Here is a 22,946-nt window from a genome sequence, read left to right as displayed (position 1 = left end):
CTCCCAGGCGACCAATGGCTGCTGGTCTACGGGCCGCACTTTAAGTAGTAAGGCTATTGCCCATGTCACCCACTGCCATTCCTTTCCCTCTAGTTTGCATGAGATGGGAGCAACAGAGCTGCTGACCCCTCAGTTCCTTACCTTTCACTGTGTGAGCATCTCTCCACACTGAGAGTAATTCCAGTGTTTTTTGTTTTGTTTTGTTTAATTCTAGTGTTTAAAGGCACATTTTGCTCATACACGACTCTTAAACCAAGCCCATCAATTAACCTCAACTTCACCTGAAGAAACTATGATCTATGAAACTAAGAAGCTCTAGGCTTCCACGTCATCCCAAGGATTATTTTAACTATTATGAGATGTTGAGGTCCAATCTTCTGATATGATGTGAGTCCCATGAGTGCAACACTGTCAATGACTTAAAGCAAAGAAAGAATTTTTGTTTTATTGTCACTCAGTTCCCATGGCTCTCAACCAGGGGCAATTTTCTTCCTGGGAACGTTTGATAATATCAGGAGACATTTTTGGTTGTAGCAACTGTTTACTACATTCCAGTGGGCAGTGGGCTGCTAAACCTCCTCCAATGCACAACCAAGAATTATCCAGCCCGAAATGTCGATGGCACCAGGGTCAAGAAGCCCGGCCCTATTCAATCCACTCATACTGATCCCTATCTTTGGCAACTTACTGAATGATTATTTGAATACTGCCACAGATTCAGGGAAAGAAAAAGATCACAGGCAGCCTTTCATATTGGACCTTCGAGGTCTTGCATTCCATTACACAGGGAAGTTGAGTGCCTGAGGGGTCCAGTGGTTGGCTTGCATTATGATTCTGCCACAGACGAGCTGGATGGAATGGACAAGTTATACAAAATCTCTCAGCTTTAACTCCCTCAGATGTCAAGTGACTAGAAGGCCCACGAGGGCAAGGGTCTCTATGGAGGAGTCTCTATTTTGGACAGCAAAGTACATACATTCTCCTTGCTTATAGTAAGCACTTGTGCATTTCTTGAAGCAACGAATGATACCTGACTTGCTTATAACATAATCTTTTCTTAGAACTCTGATGTTGACTGCTACTTTTTAAATCTCGATGAGAGACTTGACTGTTAGGGATTACTATTATTAACAGCACCATGTCCTGGCAGAGCCAGACTGGCACTCCAGGATCCCGTACTGTGCACGTACAGTACTGGCAGTAGGAAAGACGGAGGGCTCTAACATCAGACGGCCTGGGTGCAAATCTTAGCTCCCCTACATGAGCTTAGACATTTGATTTACCCTCTCTAAGCCTCGGTTTCTTCATTTGAAAAATGGAGGTAATAACGATTCCTATCTCACAGGGCACTTGGAAAAATTAAAGTGAAATGAGCGCAAGCGCCTGGCACACAGCAAGCTCTCCGTAAAAGGAGGCTTTATCATGCTTTTGGCCACCCGCCTCCAAATCAAGGGCACCTGCTCAGTTACCTCTCCAAACAGACGTAGAGACACAGTACTAAAATCAGAGCCCAGCCCCAGAGACCAAGCTGACCCAGCTCCTTTCTGCTGCAAGGAAAGTTAGGAGCTCATCCTCCTCGCCGCCCGCTCGCGTGCCGAACGAGGGGTTCTGGAACAAATATCCCGTACTTTCCTGCATGCCCACTTGGCCATATTCAGAATACAGCCCCAATGACTAGATACACTGCATTCTCATTCTGCTAAAAGGCCAAAGGACACTAATAAAGATGTCAAAGCTCAAAATTGTTTGGAGAGCGAAGAAACAAATGAGGAGAGAAAACTGCAGCCTTTGATTCAATAATGAATTTTGCACCGAGGGCTCGGGATTACAGCGCACCAGAGACCACACTGGCACACACGCTGCATTCCACTTTTTATGAGAAAGAAGAAAACGGGGGGAAAAACACAAACTGATATTAAAGGCATATTAAAGAAAGTGTATTCAAGCATATATCTTGATTTGAGCATGTGAACCCAAACCATTTATATTTTATAGCATAGTAAAACTTGGAGCCGGAAAGAAGCATATAGTCCAATCCCTCATCTTCTAGATGAGCAAATTGAAGCATCTGGGCATTAAGTAAAAGGCCCTACACTTTGAGCCTTGCAGCAGCTGACTTGAGAAGAAGAGCCACGGGGCCTGTTCCTTCAGCCACTCCTGCCTTGCTCAAGGACTTGACTCTTGACCAGAAGGGACTGGAAGGGACCTTGGAATCCTGCTTCTCCTGGTGCACTGTTTTCACTGGGCTTGTGAAGGTTGTACATTCATTCACATACTCTTTACTGAGCACTTACTATGTGCCAGGCGCCATTCTCGGTTCTTGAGCTACAGAGAAGGACAGGGCAGGTGCCCGCTCCCAATGCACCTGCCTTCCAGGGAGCCACACAGTTCATAAAAGTGCACAAATCTGTTCTACAACATTATTCTGGTGGTGTTTCCTACTCTCAGAGAAATAAAATAGCACGGGTTGGTGGAGAAGGACTGACAGGGAGGGGATGACTCAGAATACCCCTCTAGGAGGCAGCTGGAGAGGAGATCTGACCCCTGAGACGTAGCCAGTCATGTGGAAGTCAGAGGGAAGAGGGTTCTGGTGAAAAGGAACAGCAACCATAAACGCCCGAGGCACACGAGGGAGGCAGAGTGAGCAGGAGGACTCTGGCCACGCTGTGCTTACACTCAGCACCTGGCACGGGACAGGCCTCCAAGGACAAGGGAGCCCCCAGGACCAGCCAGCACGGAGATGGAAAGCGGGCCCCTCATTCCCTGTTAGGCACCATGACTGACTCATACAAGTTTAGTCAGTCATGAACCAGCCCTGCCAGCCCAGAGAAAGAGCTCAAGAGAGCCTAAGGCTAATTTTTTAAATCATTATTATTAATTTTTAATCACACAAGAACTCATGAATACATTTCCCTTATTTTAAAAACATGAAATGAAACATGGTCCCTAAGTCCAGTGTCCCCCTAAGCCACCTCTCCCCCAGTCCTGGCCATCTGTCAGGGCCCCACGTCTCTCTCACCTGGAGCTAAATACTGTCATTATTCCAGACCACATCTTATGCCCTAACATGCACTCCTAGGGAAGAAAGTGGGCTTTCTGCATGTTCGTCTGAATCATTCGTGGTGTACTGTAAGTACGGGTCGGCAGCTTGCCCTCGCCCCTACCAGACACCAGGTCTTGAGCAGATTATGACATCATCAGCACCCACCTCATGCGGCTAGTTGCTGTGTCCCATTCCTTCGGACGATATATCACTTCAGCTCCCTCTGCAGTGTCATTTATATTGTTTCCAATTCTCTTTGTATCACAAATACAATCCCACTGCAATGGAACTTCCTCTCTGCCCAAACCTTGTGAGGATTGCTCAATGGTGGAAGGAGGCCTCGACTCTTAGATGCAATTCCCAAATGGAAGCAGAATGGGTCCTGGGAATTTCTAAGCCCCTAGTGATCCTCTAGACCCCAGAGGCCTTGCCTTACGGTTACTGCCCGAGTCCCCCAGTGCCGCTGGGGCTCTGTAGAAGGAGGGACTTCTTTTCGATGAGCTCTAAAGTTAGCACAGCAAGGGCAACCCAAAACTCGCCGATGCTGGGGAGTCAACTGTGGGATGCTCTCACAAATAGAGGCTTGCTGCCCTTTCCAGGGTTATGAGGTGCTTGCAGGAGGCCTGTGGATTGCAAAGTCAGGCCAAGCAGCGCAGTGCACGTGAGTGGTGTTCCTGGGGAAATGACGAGCACACACATACCGCAGCCTTCTGCTTGCCCTTTGCCATGGCCTTCCTGGGCATCAGGGTATAGGATGTTACCTTCTGCAAATTCTGTGTAAATAACTGAGCTTGAATGGCTAATTTGTAATGAGATGAGGGAAAAATAATCATCACCTACTTTGCATAGACTTTCGCTCACAAAGCACGCAGTTTCTCATTGCATTCCTGGAACAACCCTGAGGTACACACAGGAAAAGGATAATTATAATATGTGTTATAATAATGTTTAAAGGCCACTGTTATTCATTATGGCTGAGTAGATTCAGCAACAAGAATTAATTGGTTGCCCAAGGTCGCATAGCTAGGAAGTGAGGGCAAACCCGAAACTCAGGTCCTCCGATTCCCAACGCTTTTCACTTGCACAGGACAGCGCTGTACAATCCAGCTGGGCCACCCTGAAGACCCACGTGTAATTCTTAATACCTATGAGAGAGGGGCGCCCTCGGCAGATTCTAAAGGATATACTGGAAGACCATATTCTGAGATAGAAGTTACGTCTTAAAGAGCCAAGTGAATAAAGAAGGAAGCAAGCCAGTTCAGGGTAGGAGGGCATGGGAGTTAATTTAACTGAACTCTGAGATGAGTGAGTCCGTGTTGTCTGAGAGGTTTTCACTCCACCCATTAATTAAAGATTCGGAGGATACTTTAGCTAGCTGGGCATGCAAGGCCTCTCTAGGGAGGTAGCAATTAAAGCGAAGACCTAGAGGAAGAGGCGCTTCCAGCCTTGCAAATAAACAGGGGAAAAGCAAAGCAGGTGTAGGGAACAGCATGTGCAAAGTTCCAAGATGGACAAACTCACTGCAAAGCCAGGGACTCCCTCTGTGTAGGGAGCCAAAAGGAGGGGTGGGTAGGAGATAATGGCTGGCCTGGGCAGTCAGTGCTAGAGGAGCTCAGAGGATGGTTTCCAGGAGAAGACAGGACTTGAGGGCATCATGAGGAAACGACTGGCATTGTTAAAGGAAGGCAGAGCAGGGACGTTGCTACGAAGCAGTACTGGAGGCAGAAGAGAGATGATTGGTGAATAATGAGTAAGGCAAAGTCCCTCAATCTCAAAAATGGAAGAGTAGGTTAGAAGGCTCACTGACATCCCTTTTAGATCCTAATAAGAAAACTGAACCCAGGGAAGCTTGACCAAGGGAATAGCAGGGCTGAGTCCAGCTCCCAGATCTCCCAGATTCTCATCCGGAGCTGGCTCCACCCCAGCTCCCGGGCTTCTGCTGGCAGGGCGACTATCAGGAAGGAGGCTCGGGCTGTGGTCCGATGTGAGTACGAGGCCACAGCAGAACCCTGTGGTGGGACCGTCTGCCCAGAGCTCCCTGCAGTCAGCGCTGCAGCCCCCAGTGCTCTGATCTCAAAGCCAGTTCCTTTGTTCCCCGCCCCCCAGAAGCTTCCCAAAGACCTCGGGAACCCCTTTGATTTTTTTTTAAACATTTCTGCGCAAAACAATGTAAGGAATAAGAAGAAAAGCATGGCTCTATCACCAAACTGTTTGGGCCAGAAAAACAGGCCTATGTCCTGCCAATTCTACCCCAGTTTGGGAGCTCCCTCAGGGAGGAAAGGGGAGCAGAACTTGCAAGGGAGTCAGGGAGCACCATGCAAAGCACCATTTCCTGGTGGGAAGTCTAGTCTTTGCTCAGGGCCTGGGGCTCAGCCACAAACTAGTGGTGCCCCTGGGGGATCAAAGGTCTCTGCCTCAGCCTGGAACATGGTCAGATCTTCTGCCAAACTCCAACCACAACACACCCAGAAGCTGAGAACCAAGAACTCTAGTAGGACATTCCCATCCCAGGTTCCTTCATCTTGAATGTGGTCTTGACCATCTGCACCCCACTCGGCTATTCCACAAAGAAGCCTTTAGACTTATCACCTGCATCCGGTTCTGCTTCCCCCTGGACCTGTGATTTTCTCTTTTTTCACTTAGTTCTGTACCCTCTCCTTCCCCACGGCCCTACACCAAATCAGGATGGCTGTTCCTTCTTCTTCAGCTGATCTCAAATGTCACCTGTTGAGAGAGACACCCATCTTTTAGTGTCCTTTATGGCCCTCTCTCTTCACTTGCTTTCCAGACTGTAATCATTAGTCTGTGTGTTTATTTATGTATTGTCTCCTCCCCTGTGTTTCTGGCAGGCATAGCTCCTGGCATGGATATAGACACTCCATTAGAAGTTGTAGGATAAATGAACGAATGAATGAATGAACTAGAAAACAAAAGAATACCTTAGTTCTTCTTCAAATAAATGTCTGCCAAAAAGCTTACACTTGCCCAAGTGACTATGTTAAAACTACATAATCCAAAACTTTACTTTGATCCAAGAGCCTGAAAATTAAGAGTGTGTCTTCCCAGGTCTTTTTCCTATGCGTTATAGATATATGTGTATGTGGTACCTACATGGGATCCCACTTTGATTTAACTATATTATATGATATTTATATTCTGTATGGTCTCTATATTATATTATACATATGTCCACAAATATACATTATCCCCCCAAAATACTGAATATAATTTTCTGCAATTTTCTGATTTAACCACATACTGTGAAAGTCTTTCCCCACTACCACATGTAGATCTGTCTCACGTTGCTTTTTTATGAAGATTTTTATTTATTTATTGAGAGAGAGAGAGAATGGTAGAGAGAGAGCATGAGAGGGAAGAAGGTCAGAGGGAGAAGCAGACTCCCCGCTGAGCAGGGAGCCCTATGTGGGACTCGATCCCAGGACTCCAGGATCGTGACCTGAGCCGAAGGCAGTCGCTTAACCAACTGAGCCACCCAGGCGCCCTGTCTCATGTTGTTAACAACTACCTATTATTTTTCAAAAATAAAAAGAAGAGTACTCACTCTTGGTGAGATAGTTAAATAGTCTAGGAATGGCAAGCACAAACCACCGGATCACAAGCACCTCTTCCCACCATTGCCACACCTCATAGGCCAGAAGGACTTCGTGTCCAGATGAGGGTGAGCGAGGGCGTATTCGTGAATGGGCAGGAGAGCGCAGGGGTGGGCTGGGGCGGGACAAGCTTGTGTAGAGGCAAGAAAGGTGGGAGGCAGCCGGAGGGATGGAGAGGAAGGCAACTGGGAAGAAAGGTTGGGGAGCCTAGGGCTGGGTTAGTCAGGGAGAGCAACGAGAGGGTCAGGAAATGGGGACAAGAGGCAGAAAGCAGCCCCGTCAGGGACCGGAAGTCAGGAGACAAGGGGGCTTTTGGAGTAGAAGAGAAGCGTAATGGAGGCAGCGCATCCAGCCCTTGAAGAAGGTGGAAAATCTGTCTCCCAATGGTTTTCCCACCTGGTTTTCCAACACCCAGGAGCATTTGCATGTTTCCGAGTGAGATGTGTTTATCTCCATTCTGGAGTCTCAAAGTTCAAAACAAACTTCCAAACAAAGGGACCCTCCGCTCTGCGGTTTTCAGCTTCATTCTCTTGCAAGGACAGAGCCAAGATTCAGCTTTCCTGATGACTTTCACAGCCAATTCCACTGAACATCCCACCCCCAGCTTCCTTCTGCGTCTTTCCTGGCTGCCTCCAATTGTTGTGGACATCCTCACGGGCATAGTTTTTTTAGCTCTTTTTAACTCTTTTCTTCCTATCTTTATAATTATGCAAGGAAAATAAGATTATTTTCCCAACAGAAGCAACTTGGGGCCTTTAGAGTGGACCAAAGTTCTCTCCCAAGAGCTGAATTCATCAGCATCGAGTTATAGATATTATTAAAAAGAACCCTAGAGGAGAAGAACCTATTTGTTAAGCTCCCTGCAGTTGGAAAATTCTGAGACATATTTTCATGGCCATCACCCTATGGAAAAGCCCACCAGGTTTACATAAATAGAAAATGACAAGACTGTCTCTGAGGGTAGGTGTAAGTGAGGGATGATACTAACAATCTGCACACATCATCTTCTTTTGCTAAATATTACACTGAGTATTTTAATACACACAATAATCCATGAGGCAGGTACCATATCATACCCATTCTACAGGTGAAGAATTTGAGGCTCGTAGAATATCTCACCCAAGGTCACACAGATACTAACTGGTGGAGCTGGGACTGAAAATCAGCCAGGCTGGAAACAGCTTCTGGGCTCTTAACCAAGCCACCACCCCTGGGTTTGCCTAATTCATGCTTTGCTAACTTAATTATTGTCTACCAATCCTCCCCCAGGTAGAAGTTGCACTCCAGGAGGGCATGTCCTTATCTGTCCTGTTGTCTCCCCAGTCGCCAGCAAAGGGCCTAGCCCAAAGTAGACCCTCAATAAATGATTACTGAGTGAATGAATTAATGAATGAATGAATACTATGTTTTTATTCGACTATGTCCTGTAATCTGAAAAATTCTGAACACTGAGGCTTTGGGTGATACTTAAATATGTTCATCCAACAGTCCTATTAATTTTAACCCATTTAACTTACCTGAGCTTTCTCCCAGAAAAAAAAAAAATCTTTTTCCAAGCATTAGAACCTAGCAAGTTACATGAAATGCAGGAATTGAATAAGGAATCCCAATCTGAAAATGTAAAGAGAAAATGTAAATTTAAAAGCTCTTTTGGAATCATATAAATATGTATTAATCACTTACAAAGCTGTTCTAGGCCCCTGCCTTTTTCAGTAGCGAAAGTGGGCTGTGAATCACCTGGGATACTTATTTAAAATGCTGAGCAAGGGCGCCTGGGTGGCTCAGTCGGTTGAGTGTCTGCCTTCTGCTCAGGTCATGATCCCAGGGTCCTGGGATCGAGCCCTGCATAGGGCTCCTTGCTAGGCAGGGACCCTGCTTTTCCCTCTCCCTCTCCCTGCCGTTCCCCCCTGCTCTCTCTCTGTCAAATAAATAAATAAAATCTTTAAGAAAAAAAAAATGCAGAACAAGAAAAACCAGGAGCCTGGAAAGCTGCATTTTGCAGCCATCTCCCTTGTAACATAAACAAAACTTTGAGGCCCACTGTGAGGAGGTGAAGGTTATTCCCCATCCATTGAAAACAAACCCTAACAAGCTATCAAAATGTGTTTCAAAACCAGTGACCCTCCAATGTATCTCAGGATTCCTGAAGCACAGTCAGATCTAGGGATCATGAGCCATAACAATTTCTTTAACCCCGTGTAAGGCAGAAACATTGCATTTATCTACAAAATATTCTTTCCCCATTTTTAAGAAGGTGGTTCCATGCCCTTGCCCTAACATCCAAGACTCTTGTGCACTGAGTCACTCTTATATGGAAGCAAGCTGTGAGAGGATCTGGTCCAGTTCCGCCGCGACATGTGGTGTGTCCAAGGGCAGGTAGCTCAGCCTCTGTGACCCACTGTTTCCTTCTCTATACGTCCGGGGTGGGAGTGTTCACAACATGTTGATTCTACACATGCTCCAACCAGAATCATTCTAAGGACAGGGATCATGGAGTCTCTTGGTCTTGTCTCGCTATACTCAAAAGTCATGCTTCTGTGACCATGAATTAGGTTCAGAAGGTGAGAGGGTAAGTAGTCAGGGGAATGTAAAGAGCCCCACCCCACTGAATTCATCATGACCAAAAAATCAGAAGATAGGTTTCTGTAATACACACCTACAAGAGCTAATTACAAAAATAATAATAACAATACTTTGGACAAGAGTCAGTCGGCCCTACGAAAACTGGGAGAACCAGTGAGGTTGAGGCCACATACCGGCCTTTGCCTCATATGGGGAAGTATCTCAAGGTGGGGATTCCTAGACCTTCCACTCTGAGGGGCTACACAGTTTTAGATCCAGAAAAGACCTGGGGCATTCTATCAACAAATGTTTATTGATACCTACTGTGTGCCAGGCACCGTTCTAGGTACGGGGGGCCCGTGTGAACCCTACCAACAAGACCCATACTCTCACCGAGCTAACATTCTAGCTGGGTAGGGAGATGAAAAACAATTGTCCCAAATGAATCAGTGATAAGAAGTATAAAGGGGGAGGTAGGGATACAAGTGAGGACGCTGGAGGAACCCCTAACCTCTCATCCACTCGGTCCAGCCGCCACCTCAGACACATGAGGAAAATGAGGCAGAAACAGCAGTGACCTGCTCAAGACCAGAGTACAAGGGAGCTGGTTAGAAGCGGAGTTGGAAGTGAGAACTGTCTTCCTGCAAAGCCCATCTTTTCTTCACAGCCCCTCCCAATGACGGCTTTATTTTCCTAACACTGTCTAGCCCATAGACCCCAGCACTGAGGGAGGGGAAAGCAGCGCTCGAGCCCCGCCCCCCGCCGGCCCCAGGGCACAAGGGACCCCTCCATCCCGCCATCACACCCCAAGACCCCGGGAGAAGCCCGGCGGGGCGGGGCCTGGCCACGCGCCGGCGCGTCCAGCAGGTGGCGGCAGCGAGCGGCCGCGCCCCCCGCGCTGCCACCCCGCGAGCCCGCATCATGGATGTCGAGCTCTCCTATTTCGTTTTGCTCGCCTTGGAATTCGAGACTCCAGACGAGGACCAGGATTCATGAGCCGGTCGCAGGGGCCCAGGCAGGGGCCTCTGGCTCCCGACGCTGGCCGAGAGGTGGGTCCCGGGGCGGTGGCTGCTCCCGAGGCCGGGCGGGGACGCGCTGCCCCCGCCCTGCCTCCCCGTGGTCCACACCCCCTTTGGGCTCCCGAGCCGCGGGGCTGGAGTAGTCGGGGGTGCGCGCGGGCCGGCGCTGCCAGCCCCGCTTCTGCCGGGCGCCGGGGGTCCAGGGGCCGCGGGACCCGGCGCGCGTGTCCTCCCGCCGCCGCCTCCTCCTCCCTGCTCTCACCTGCGCCTGTTAGTCCACTCGCCTTCAAGGCCAGTGGCTGCAGCGCAGACTGCCGAGGGGACGGCAGAGGGAGAGAGAGCACCTGAGGATACAGATCTGGCACTGGACTGCCTTTTCACCCCCCAGGTGATGAGTGAGGTCGGAAGATCGCAAGATTTAAAAAGCAACCGGGTCCTCCGTATTGAATGAAAGACCCAGTGCAAAGGCATCACCATGAACACGAGCAGTAAGTGGGTCCTCCTCTCCTTTGCCATGGGAACAGGGTGGGGGCGGGAGGTGCAGGAGCCTGCGCTGGGGCTGCCTGGAAGGAGGAAGGCAGCCTGGCATCGGGGTGGACACATGGCCCCCAGACTCCTTCTTGGTCCTTTCTGTGCTCCCCAGAAGAGGGATGTGGGTCCGGCTTTCCATGACAATTTTGCTCATGTTCTGTTGGCAGCAACACTTGCCTCTGCGGGGAAGGCTGCTTGTCTCCTTCTAGCAAAGCCTGGGAAGGCCTAGGAAGCACTACCGTGGCCATTGTCTGACTGTGGGGGCTCTGAGGAGACCTCCCGGCACACAGCTGGAGAGCCATGGAGGGCCTGGCTTGTCCTGTAGCTGGGAGGAGCAGGGAGGCTGGCCCTGGGGCTGGTGGTGGGTGGATGTGGGCAGGCAGTGGGCTGGGAGCGAGCAGTTTGATAAACAAATCATCAGGAAGCCACCTTTGGGTTTAGAGATTGTGAAATATCCTGTGCCTGCAGCCCCATGGGCCTGGGGCTGATTTCTCCACACATCTACAGTCTGGGTAGCCATCCTGAGAAGAGAGGAAAGGGACAAGCCCTTTGGCCAAGATCGCTAACATGCCAGAGGCAGCAACTGCTTTGAAGAGACAGGACCAGACATTTTGCTGCTGGGCTGGGCCTCCGCTGCTGAGAAATGCAGGCAGAAATACAAGGAGGCCCCGTCCGTTTCTCTTCAGTGTAGTCCCTTTGACCATGGGCACCCACTGTGACCAGCAGCACCCTGGAGAGGAGGTCTGGGTTCAAGTCCTCCCCCTCCGGCCTCCTCATCAGCTCAGCTTGTCTGGGTCCTTCCAGTAGCAGGTGGGATTGTTGAAGCAGAGTACCCTAGGAACATTTGGTTCCCTGGCTCTGCGACTTTCCTATCAGTCTCCTCTCTGGATCCCAGACTGCTGATCTGTAAAATGAGAAGGGCTGAATCTAAATCTGTAAGTTTCTTCTTAAAAAGCTAGAGCTGAACAGCAAGGCCAGAAAAATCCGTACCCTCTGAGGCTGGGTCCAGACCAAAGCCACTGTTTCTCCACCCTCCCTCCATTTCAAGGCTGTTGGCATGGAGGGGAGGAAAACAAAGCAAACGCCAGGGAGATGGAAATGAAATATATTTATTTACTATGTATTTGTATGACTCATCTCTCTGCTGTCTTCCTTTGTGTATTACATAGCTCTGCTAAGCAAGTGTGGCCGAACTCCCTCTGCCTTTTCCAGCCAAAGAATTTTTCCTTTTGATTTTGACAGTCAGGGACGGTGCTTTGGCTTTACACCAGGCTCCAGAAAAGAGCAAAATTCTATAGACCTGATCACCTAAGTGGGCCACATGTTTGCCTCCTCATGCTTTCAGAGAAGTAAAGATGTGAGCTGCCTGTCACTTCTCACTATCTCCAGGGGGAAGATGTATTTATGGGAGTCCTTTCTCACTAAATGATAGGAGAGAAAGATGGCTCATCTAGTTTTCAAGAAACTAAGAAATAAGTTCACAAGCAGCTGGCCCTGCCCTTTTCTCTTGTCCATTAGTAACACCGAATATTCCTGAAAGAAGGAAACAGCTTTTACTTTTTTTTTTTAAGAAATAACAACCAATAGAGTTGAATACCACAGAAGATGAGGGCTAACAAAAATGTGATTCCAGCCTCATATACTTTTTCTAAGTAGGGACAGTGTGTTTATTTTCCAGGAGTAGTGGAAAATAAACAGAGTAGAATGACTTGGGCAGCCACTGAGCTCTCCATAAGAAGTGCTTCTCTGAAGGAACAATTTGGCCACTTGTGCTCAGGGCTCGGGGGAGGGGCTCCATCATCCCTGAGGTTGCTCCCAACCCTGAGAATCTGCAAATGGAGAGACTAGAAATCAGACCTCACATGAGTGAAGCAATGACAAGGTCATAAGGTTATAGGGACTGGGCATTGGCAGGAGCAAAAATGCTTTCCCCTCTGGGATTTGAAATTCTTACTTAATTCTCATGAACCTAAGAGACAATCTCACTCAGTTATTCTCTCCCTTCCATGTATTGGGTCCTCACCCTCTACCAGTCACTGTGCCCAGCATTGCACCTGTATGATCTCCCCAACTGTCACCCCCAACGTGGGAGATGGTGTTACTACTCCAGTTTCGTGGGTGACACCTTGTAGCTGATAACGTTCACTAACTTCTTCAAGACATGCAGTTAGCTGTTGGGTTATGAAAGGTATTTGGATGCACTGCATTTTGACAGTGTGCATCATTCCTAATCAATGGTTCAGACGGCACCCCTGAAGTGAGGGCAAAGCATGAGATGATGATGAAGTGATAATTGCTTCATCTGGGCAAGATGATTTGGGCTGAGGTCTCAGAGCAGCACGTGAGAGCTGGTAGGGCTCAGGCTCTCGGCTCAGCTGGTCCCAGGTTCGGGTCCTCGTCTTTCACTCGTTAGCTGTGCGTGGAATGGAGAGAAATATTAACATGGTATGCAAAATACAGAGTGTGGTATTTGGCTGGCCTCGTATCAGCGACGGTGGTCAGGCTGTTCTTGTCACCCCAGTGGTCATTGTGGTGGTTGTCATTGTGGACTCTATGTCATCAGCCAGCAGATCCCTCAGCCTCTCAGAGGCTGGTCATAAATCGAGGATACCAGAAGTGTGATTTTGAGGGTTAAGTGGGATCAGGAGAAAATGCTTTGTACACATAAGTGAATTGTTTTTAATCATAAGTGAGACAGGCGTGGCTCAGATGGTAACACCAGGGGAGTGCTCTATCGGCCCCTTCTCAGTGCTCTTCTAGTGTCTTTGGAATCCTTACCTCCAAAATCTAGCTGAGCTTCAGTACACCGCAGAGCAGGACTGTGAGAGGAAGGGGTAATTCTGGGGATGATGGAGTCAGGTGGTACGAGGGAACGTCCCCTGATGTATGCTGCCCGTGCGCCCGGGCTCTGTTCCTTCGGAGCCTTGTCTGTCACCCCTCGCTCGTCCACGGGACTGCTGGCCACTTTCCCAAACCCGCACAGCAAGGAAGGAGCTGACACCAGACCCATCACTTTCATACACGCCTGGAGCCACGGAGGCGCCAGCATCTAACGTGCAACAATAAATTGTTAGGCAACAGTAAATCTTTGGTTATTCCCTGTCGGTGTTTCCCATTCCCAGGTTGGCCCCAGGAATTCCCAAGCCTCCTGGTCCAAAGCCAGGGGAAACTGAGTTTACCCCAGGCTCCAGAGGCCCTGAGCTCCAGAGTCGAGTCTCTGTCCCATAAAATTTCATTCTCCTCACGAGTCAGAACACCCAGAGCTCCTGCGAGTTGCGGCTTTTGTAGGCACAGAGCTCAGCAATGGCCCAGCCTTCAGCTTGGGGAGCATCACGCGCACCACGCACAGTTGTGCCAAGAGCGATCCTCCTTTATTTCATTGGCCCTCCTGTTCTCTGACCCTTTCCTTGGTTTCTGTCATGGACTGGCATGCCAAATGGTTACGGTTTTGGAGTAGACTGTTTTGCTAAAAAGAGCATCGAAGGTTCCTATCACCCTTATCATGAGATAAGCAGACACCGTCCTGGGGCTGTAAGACCCTGAGTTTGGGGGTATGGATTCCTGAGTTCAAACGTAAGATGTATGGTGTAGTCTGTGATCTTGGACCAAATAGCTCACGTCTCTGAACCTGAATGTTATCACGTATAGAATGCGAATGATAATACCAAAGTGCAGCGTTGTTGTGAGGATGAAGAGAAACAACGTGAGAAGCTCACTGGCCTCTGGTCCCGGGGGATGGAGTTGAATCTCAAGTTGAATTGGCCATAGAGCAAAGTTCTGAAATGACAGGATCAGAAGAACCAAACCCTCTGGTTGAAAGTGAGCATGTTTTGCCATTGTTGTAGCTAGCACTCGGTTCTGTTCATAGAAAGCCAGAGCTTCCTGAAGGAAACCTTCGGGAAGATTATTAACCCGGTATTGTATAGGGCATGGGTGGAAAAAGGCAAGACAGGAAGTTAGGATCTTAGCTGAGAGACAATCACCCTGGTTCAGAAAAGGTCTGAGGGCCAGGATTTTGGTGGTTGTAAGAATAGAGATCGGGGGAAAGATCTTTTAGAAAATAAAACCTGGGGCGCCTGGGTGGCTCAGTCATTAAGCGTCTGCCTTCAGCTCAAGTCGTGATCCCAGGGTCCTGGGATCGAGCCCCGCATTGGGTTCCCCGCTCAGCGGGAAGCCTGCTTCTCCCTCTCCCACTCCCCCTGCTTGTGTTCCCTCTCTCCTGCCTCTCTCTCTGTCAAATAAACAAATAAAATCTTTAAAAGAGAGAGAGAGAGAGAAATAAAAAAGAAAAAAAAATTTAAAAAGAAAAGAAAATCTGCATGGCCTCGCAGCTGTTGGATGATAGGATAAAAAAGAAGGGGAGGAGTCTATCAGTTAGGGTCCTGGCAGGGAACACATGGGCAGTTTGAAGGGAGCTACATAGGAGTCTTTGCAAGTGTGTGAGAACGGGTGTAGAGAAACAGACCAGAAGCTAGGACGGCCCAGTACTAGAAGGCTGGTGACTGCCTGGCTGCCCTCTCCTCCCTCCTCCCGTCGCCCACTCTACTCCCCATTGGCCCAATCCCTCCAGGGGCCAACGGGCAAGGAAGGCAGTTGATGGGCCCATAATATTCAGCCTCATAGGGCACAGTGCAGAGTAGAGAAGGCAGCAGCAGGTGTGGAGACACATGGGAGCTCAGAATGGAGGACACCCAGCACAAGGAGCAAGATGACCGGCCTCTGCCAGGTCAGGACTCCTGGAATTCTTTACGAGAAGGATCCATTACAAACACAAACTTGGTAGGCTGCCCTCTAAAGCAATTTTACATTTTCAAAATTTAGATAAAATAGAGATGACTGTATACTTTATAAGGATGGAGTTTTGTTTTGTTTTGTTTTTTAAACGATGTTTCCCAAATGAATGAAGCAGTTGTCGACAAATGAATCCTGGAGGCTAGGAGCAGGGTTGAGGAATAACGTAGGGAACAATTTTAAAACCATCCAAAATGAGGGCGCCTGGGTGGCCCACTCGGTTAAGCGTCTGCCTTTGACTCAGGTCATGATCCCAGGGTCCTGGGATCGAGCACCGCATTTGGCTCCCTCTTCCGCAGGGAGTCTGCTTCTCCCTCTGCCCCTCCTCCCACTCATTCTCTCAATCTCTCTCTCAAATAAATAAATACAATCTTTAAAAAAAACCATCCAAAATGAGTATAACACATCTCAGAAAATCACAATGTGATTTCAAGAGTATTTGTAGTGCACAAAGGAAGTGATACCCATTCTGAGCTCCAGCGTTCCTGTCTGGCAAAGGCTTTATCTTGCTGAGGTCACATCTGGTGTGGTGAATGGCCAGCCACTGGCGGACCCCCAACAGTGGCCAGATACCATTGTACAAGAACAGAAAACAACCCGCAGTGTGTAAGCACCTCTGACTTTTTGAATATTTCACCAGTTAAATTGTTCTCCTTTAGCCCTTAAGGGCACAGACTGGAACTTACCCTTTACTTGCTGTGTGTCCTTGAGCAAGTCACTTACCTTCTCTGTACCTCACTTCCTCATCCGATCACAGGGGAGCTTGTCTCACAGAGCTATTGGAAAGAATATGTGAGCTAATAGTTGTGAATTGCTTCAAACACTGCCTGGCCGGTCACAAATGTTTATAAAACAAATAAAAACAGTGCATATTAGTTTGCTAGAGCTGCCACAACAAAGTAGCACAGACTGGGGGGCTTAAACAACAGAAGTGTATTGTCTCACAGCTCTGGAGGCCAAAAGTCCAAGATCAGGGCGTCGGCAGGATTGGGTCCTTCTGAGGGCCATGGAAACAATCTCTTCTAGCCTCTGTCCTGGGTTGTGGATGGCCGTTTTCCACCTGTGCCCCTTCCTCTGTCTCTGTGTCCAAATTTCCCCTTTTGATAAGGACACCAGTCATATTGGATCGGGGCCCATTCTAATGACCTCACTGTAACTTGCTTACCTTTGTAAAAACTGTATCGCCAGATAAGGTCGCATTCTGGGGAACTGGGGGTTACGACTCTAACGTGTGAATACAATCCATAATGCGGTGTTTGTTACATAAATGACTCATCAAGAAGAAGATTTTCCTGTGGGTTGGTTTCCCCTGAATATCAGCCACTCCCCAGGGCTGGTGGAGGCTGCTGACCTCTGACCAGCAGGGATGAAGCCTCTCCTTGAGAACCTGAAGGGTAATGCTCACACGTAGGAGGTCCCCGGAAGGGAGGACTGTGGTGGCTTAGTATTCCACACTCAGTCTGTCTGCAGAAAACGCAACTCCCACTCCAGCCCCTATCCAGGTCATTATGCACAACTGTAGCATCTCGATGGTGTAACGGAATTTATAGTCACGGTATTGGTCTTCAATCTGCCTCGTTCCTGGGAATGTCCAACATGGGGAATAAGAATTGGATTGTTCATTTGTTCACTCAACAAATATTTACTGACCGCCAACTCTTCACCAGGCATGATGCTGGGGACACAGCCGTAAATATAACAGACGTGGCTCTTGCCTTCGTGGGTCACACAGGCCCTGAAAAATGGGCCACCTGGTGACCAGCATGATAGGACATGTTTTATTTGCCCTACATGAGGTTTTAATGAATTTGAATTATTGGCCAATGGTGAGAAATTGGGAAATTGAGATATAAAAATTGGAATGTCTAGCTTCTCTTAAAAAGGGGGGGCAGCAGGGGCGCCTGGGTGGCTCAGTCGGTTAAGCGTCTGCCTTCGGCTCAGGTCATGATCTCAGGGTCCTGGGATCGAGCCCCATGTCTGGCTCCCTCCTCAGCAGGGAGTCTCCTTCTGCCTCTCCCTCTGCCCCTCCCCCCTGCTCATGTTCTCTCTCTCTCTAATAAATAAATAAATAATCTTTAAAAAGTGGGGGGGCAAGGGAAGATCTTGCATCCCGGCCCCTGTTTTCCTGTATGACAATAGCAGCAGGACAGCTTGCTTTCCGTGGGGCATGTACTGGTCTCTAGGCTGCCCACTTATCCTCTCAGATTGCACAAGGACAGCTTTGTATTTTTATGTTCCCTTGCCGCTGTAGGCATTTTAATTTTTAACCCCCAGTCTAGTAGATCATCAATATAACATCAAACATGGAGAAGTGTGTGTTCACCCAGAGATGCAGAAACTGCAGCATATCTGCTCATTTTTACTGGAGAAAGTTCTATCTAGAGTTAGCCACTGATTAACACCGCCATGCTATGCAAGTCCTCTTGAAGTGAGCAAAATCCTGCTGCATAAATAAGGATTTCCCCAGCTGACCCATTCCCAGAAGGGTTATATCATATCCTGTCTGATACAGTTGGGCAAACATGTCCTGCCCCCGTCTCCTAGAGGTCAGTTTTGTTTCCAGGGGAACCTAGTGGTGGGGGGTGGGGCACAGACCAAAGGAAGGCAATTCTGGATAACCGATCCCACCTCAGGGTACTTTTTCCAGACCAAAGGAAGGTACCGTGAAAGGCTGAACTGTTCCTGAGATTGCTCTGACCGATGGGGCAGGCCCGGCCCATTTGAGGACAACTAGTCAACAGCATGAGTTCTGTGTCAGTAAGGTCAGTGTATCCCAGCTAAGGAGTGATTACTGAAAGGTAATCACTGAACTTGACCCCAGACAGCATTGATCCCATAGGGCTCTTCAAGACTTCTCTGTCAGTATGAGGTTCTCCTGCTTGAGAAAGAAAGGAACAAGTAAGTGGATAATGCCAACATAATTTCTGCAGTTTAGAGCAGATTTTTCTTCATTCCAGTAGAAGAAATAGGGGGGCAAATAATTCAAAGAAGGCAAAGCACAGTGCCTCGCCCACCATAGGTGCTCAAAAGATATTTGATGAATTCATTTGTTAGTGAAAAGCCTGCTCTCTTTGTCTTTACGATAAAGATCTCTCTACTAAGCTCTAGGTTTGTCTTTCTGACCATCAGCTAAGTTGCCTACTTGGATATTCCAAGGTACTTCAAATTCAACCTAAAATTTAATAAATTCATTCTCTGTGAAAGAAAATAAGAGAAAAACTACTTCAACTCTATGGTCCCAGTTGATTGCTAAAACAGTCACCGAAGTTAGTCCTTAGAAAGTAGTCCTGGTCGACATGTCCCTTTCCTTCACGCTTTTGTGTTCGGTCAGTGTCCACCTCTGGTCACCCCTACCTCCCAACCGGACCTCTTCCGCTCCTCAGCTGCCGGCACTTCCCTTTGTTCATGACACCAGGCATGGTGGCCCCCGGAGGGAAAGGTTGGGGGGAGGGGATGAGTTGATCTCAAGTTCAGTAGGAGGCAATGGAGTAATGTGGACTGCTGGACGACGCGATTCTAGGCTGCATGGACAGGAGGGGGTCATAGCATCTCTCTGCAGAACCCTGCTGAGGCTGCCTCTGAAGCATGGCTCTCAGGGAAGACAGTGATCAATCGGAGTGTGCCCAGGAAAGCGTGGCCAGAATGATAGAGAGAGAGTAGGGAGATGCCAGAGTCAGCCCCTCAGAGGGGCTTTGTGTCCCTCGAAGAGTATGGAGGACCCCTTGACGATTTCACACAGCGCTGCTGGGATGTGCCCTGCAGCCCAGAAGTCTCTAGCTTCTTTTCTAAGTTTATCACTAGCCAGTCAAGGGGTCCAGACAGGCTGTCCTTGGCAGTCCCCATTGCTCCTGGTGCTGTGGTTACGGCTGTGTGCTCCCGCAATGGCCCCCACCCCCTCTCCTGGCAGAATTCCACTGTCTCCTGCCTGTATCACTTCCAGACCTTCTTCCTCGCAGCTGCTTGATTTTGTGCAAAGCTCAGGTCTTTCTCCATGGGCTGTTATCTCTTGCCCTCCCCAGCACCAGCAGAGCCAATGAAATGACTGCTTTGTGATGGTCTGTCTAATGACACAGTTGATCTATTTTAAGCACCTGAAACGCACTCCACCGAGTGCGAATCTTCCCGCAGAAAGCTGCTCTCAGCATGTAGGACCACAGGCAGCCCAGGGTCTGCTCCTGCTTTTTGAAATCTGGGGAAACAGCTCAGGGATCCGGACCCTGCCCGTGCAAGGACGATCTAAGGCAACCGTAAAATTAGATATTTTTACGGTCAGCATGAGTTATTCTGGAAGGAGAATTGCCTGTGATGCCAGGATTATATGGGGCAGGCACCTCAAGTGAACAAAAATGCCTCTTTCAAGGGACAGAAACAGAGCCTTGACTCATTACATGTAGGGAGAAGGGACCTAGGGAGGCAGCAATTCAGGAACAAACGAAGCCCAACCCCCATCAGAGATTTCTCAGCCTCCGACCACTTTTTTATCTTCCTCCTAATCAAGAGACATTCTTTTCCAACTATAGCCTATCTGAGTGCACATGTTTTACATATATTATTTAGTTAATCCTTGCAACAATCCTCCCTGAGCCTTCCCTGTATTCTGTACCTAAGACAGGTCCCCGTGTAATGCTGGCTCTCGCCATTCTCCACAGGACTTACCAAAGTCGGTAATTGCTTCGTCCGTGAGCACATTTCCTTTATTTTTGTCTCTTACTCTCTTTTGACTGTAAACGTCATGATGACTGTGTGACAGGCTTGTCTGTTTCGTTCACTGCCCAGTCCTCCAAACTCATCACAGTGCTTGACCCAGAGGGATGATGGCTAAGAATGGTTCAGGTTTGTTGAGCATTTACTATGTACCAGGCACAGTGCTAACTAAGCTCTTCAAAGACATAAACTCACTTAACCCTCATGAGAGTTGTAGGAGATGGGTACTAATAGTACCCTCATTTTCCAAAGGAGGAACCTGAGCCTCAAGGACCAGGTCATTGGCCCCAAACGTCACATTTAATAAGTAATGATGAAAAATCGCTCAACATCGCTCCTCATCCGGGAAGTGCAAATCAAAACCACAATGAGCTATCGCCTCATACCTGTCAGAATGGCTAGCATCAAAAAGACAAGAGATAACAAGTGTTGGTGAGGATGTGAAGGAAAAGGAATACTCATGCACAATTGGTGGGAATGTGGATCGGTGCAGCCACTGTGGACAACAGTGTGGCGCTTCCTCAACAGTTAAAAATAGAAATACCATTTGATCCAGTAATTCCATTGCTGGGTATTTACCCAAAGAATATGAAAACACTAATTTGAAAAGATCCATGAGCCCCTATGTTTATTGAAGCATTATTTATAATAGCCAATATTTGGAAGCAACCTAAGTGTCCACTGATGTGGTGTGTGTGTGTGTGTGTGTGTGTGTGTGTGTGTGTGTATGATGGAATATTACATCATATATATATTTATGATGGAATAATATACATATATATGATGGACTATTACTCAGCCATAAAAAATAATGTGATCTTGTCTTTTGCAACAACATGGATCAACCTACAGGGTATCATGCTAAGTGAAATAAGTCAGACAGAGAAAGATCAATGCCATATGATTTCATTTATATGTGGAATCAAAAAACAAAAACAAACAAATATGAAAAAAAGCAGAAACAGTCCCATAGATACAGAGAACATACAGGTGGTTCCCAGAAAGGAAAGGGGCTGGGGGATGAGCAAAGTGGGTGAAGGGGAGTGGGAGGCACAGGCTTCCAGTTATGCAGTGGGTAGGTCACGGGGATGAAAGGCACAGCGTGGGGACTATGGTCAATGATACTGTAATAGCGGTGCGTGGGGACAGATGGGAGCTACACTTGTGCTGAGCACAACATAAGGTATAGAGTTGTTGAATCACTATATTGTACACCCGAGACTGATGTAACATTGTGTGTCAACTATACTTCAGTAAAAAAAAAAAAAAAAAATAAGTGATGAAACCTTAAATGAATATGTGAACGGACAGATTTAACAAGGAATATTTAATACTCCATTTTGCATGAAAGGGAAATGAGGTTCAAAGGCGAAGTCACCTGGCCACCCTCACACGAGCTAGGAAGTGTCAGGCAGGTGTTGTTTTGGTTTGTTGTTCTTAAGATTATTTATTTATTTGACAGAGAGATAGAGAGCGAGCACAAGTAGGCAGAGCGGCAGGCAGAGGGAAGCAGGCCCCCCACTGAGCAGGGAGCCCGATGCAGGACTCGATCCCAGGACCCCGGGATCATGACCTGAGCTGAAGGCAGACGCTTAACGACTGAGCCACCCAGGCGCCCAGGCAGGTGTTTGAAACCATGTCCATCTGACCCTGATCTCCTTTCACTCCTTCCTGCTTCTTCCTTTTCACCATCTTTCCAAATTTTACACTGATGAGCATCACAGGGGGAAGGCGTGGGTCGAGGTGGCTGAACCTACAGTCCATCTCCTGTTCCGTGTCCCAGCACTGCTGTCCCATTCACTGGGATGATGACACAAATCCATGTTCTGGGTATGGCAGCGAGCCTGGCGCCATGGGATGGAAGATGCACAGGACAGAGAGCATGACCCCGATTGCGTCCTTCCAGTGTCACCGAGGAGTGGACACGGTATGTGACGGAATTGCTGGAGAAGCCGTCATGGGTGTTGAGAGGGAAGGAGTGATGAGGAAGACAGGCCAAATTCCTTTGGAAGCCCTAGGACCTCCTTTGTAGAGAGGACCTTGAGAAGTGAATAAACTTTTGTTAGGCAGAGCATAAGGGAAAGTTGGGGCATCCCAGATGGGCTTACTCAATCCTCCAGCAAGAGTCCACAGTCCACGTTGCACAACGCCTGTGTCCTGGGCCCTTGGCTTGGGTGGAGGGCGAAATAAATAAATGCCAAGTATTCCAGGAAATGTCAGGAACTCCAGTTGGTCTGTAGAATATGACTAGGTGGCCAGTGAGGAATTAAGGCTGAGCATTTGGTGAGGATCAGATCTTGGAGAGTTTTAAATGCCAGCCTAGAGGGTGTTTGTTACAGTCTATGACCAATGAGAAGCTGTGAGAGGTTTTGAGCCAAGCAGTGGCCCGACCAGAGCTGTGCATTATTTAGGATGATCTCCCTGGCAACACATACCTGATGGGTGGGAGAGTCCAAGGGCAGCGGGAGGCAGGCTAAGGGCAGCGGTGCGGCGGGAGGGGGGGGTGCAGGGAGGGAGGCCACGGGTCTATAGCCCGCTCCGCATTACTGCTCTTATACCCACAGGTGGGCCTGTTATTTGATTTTGATTTCTGGGACTGGGAACTGATACGTTGAAAACTAGGTTACTAACCAAATCGAGCCGCCTAGATAGTGTATTTGATAAACACTTGAGCTGTGGAGTCAG

At 48.3% G+C, this 22,946-nt stretch overlaps 1 protein-coding gene and 1 pseudogene across 1 annotated transcript in view; one reads left to right on the top strand and one right to left on the bottom strand.

Annotated features, from left to right (window-relative positions):
- LOC114211868 (dnaJ homolog subfamily C member 8-like) overlaps window positions 1-3,213 on the bottom strand; it is a 34,710-nt pseudogene extending 31,497 nt beyond the window's left edge.
- Window positions 3,214-10,145: 6,932 nt separating this feature from the next.
- The window catches only part of ABLIM3 (actin binding LIM protein family member 3), a 109,132-nt gene continuing 96,331 nt past the window's right edge, over window positions 10,146-22,946 (top strand). Inside the window, exons 1-2 of the mRNA XM_088023693.1 lie at window positions 10,146-10,265; window positions 10,624-10,723. Coding sequence (XP_087879819.1) covers window positions 10,711-10,723 — 13 coding nt within the window. The 5' untranslated portion in view covers window positions 10,146-10,265; window positions 10,624-10,710. The remainder of the gene's footprint in view (window positions 10,266-10,623; window positions 10,724-22,946) is intronic.

The sequence above is a fragment of the Eumetopias jubatus genome, unplaced genomic scaffold, assembly GCF_037043125.1.
Source record: "Eumetopias jubatus isolate StellerSeaLion01/CBP00866 unplaced genomic scaffold, mEumJub1_p1.0 scaffold_5, whole genome shotgun sequence".
In the NCBI taxonomy this organism is placed as follows: domain Eukaryota; kingdom Metazoa; phylum Chordata; class Mammalia; order Carnivora; family Otariidae; genus Eumetopias; species Eumetopias jubatus.
The sequence above is the reverse complement of the archived record's forward strand: the minus strand, read 5'-3'. Positions and strand labels throughout refer to the sequence as shown.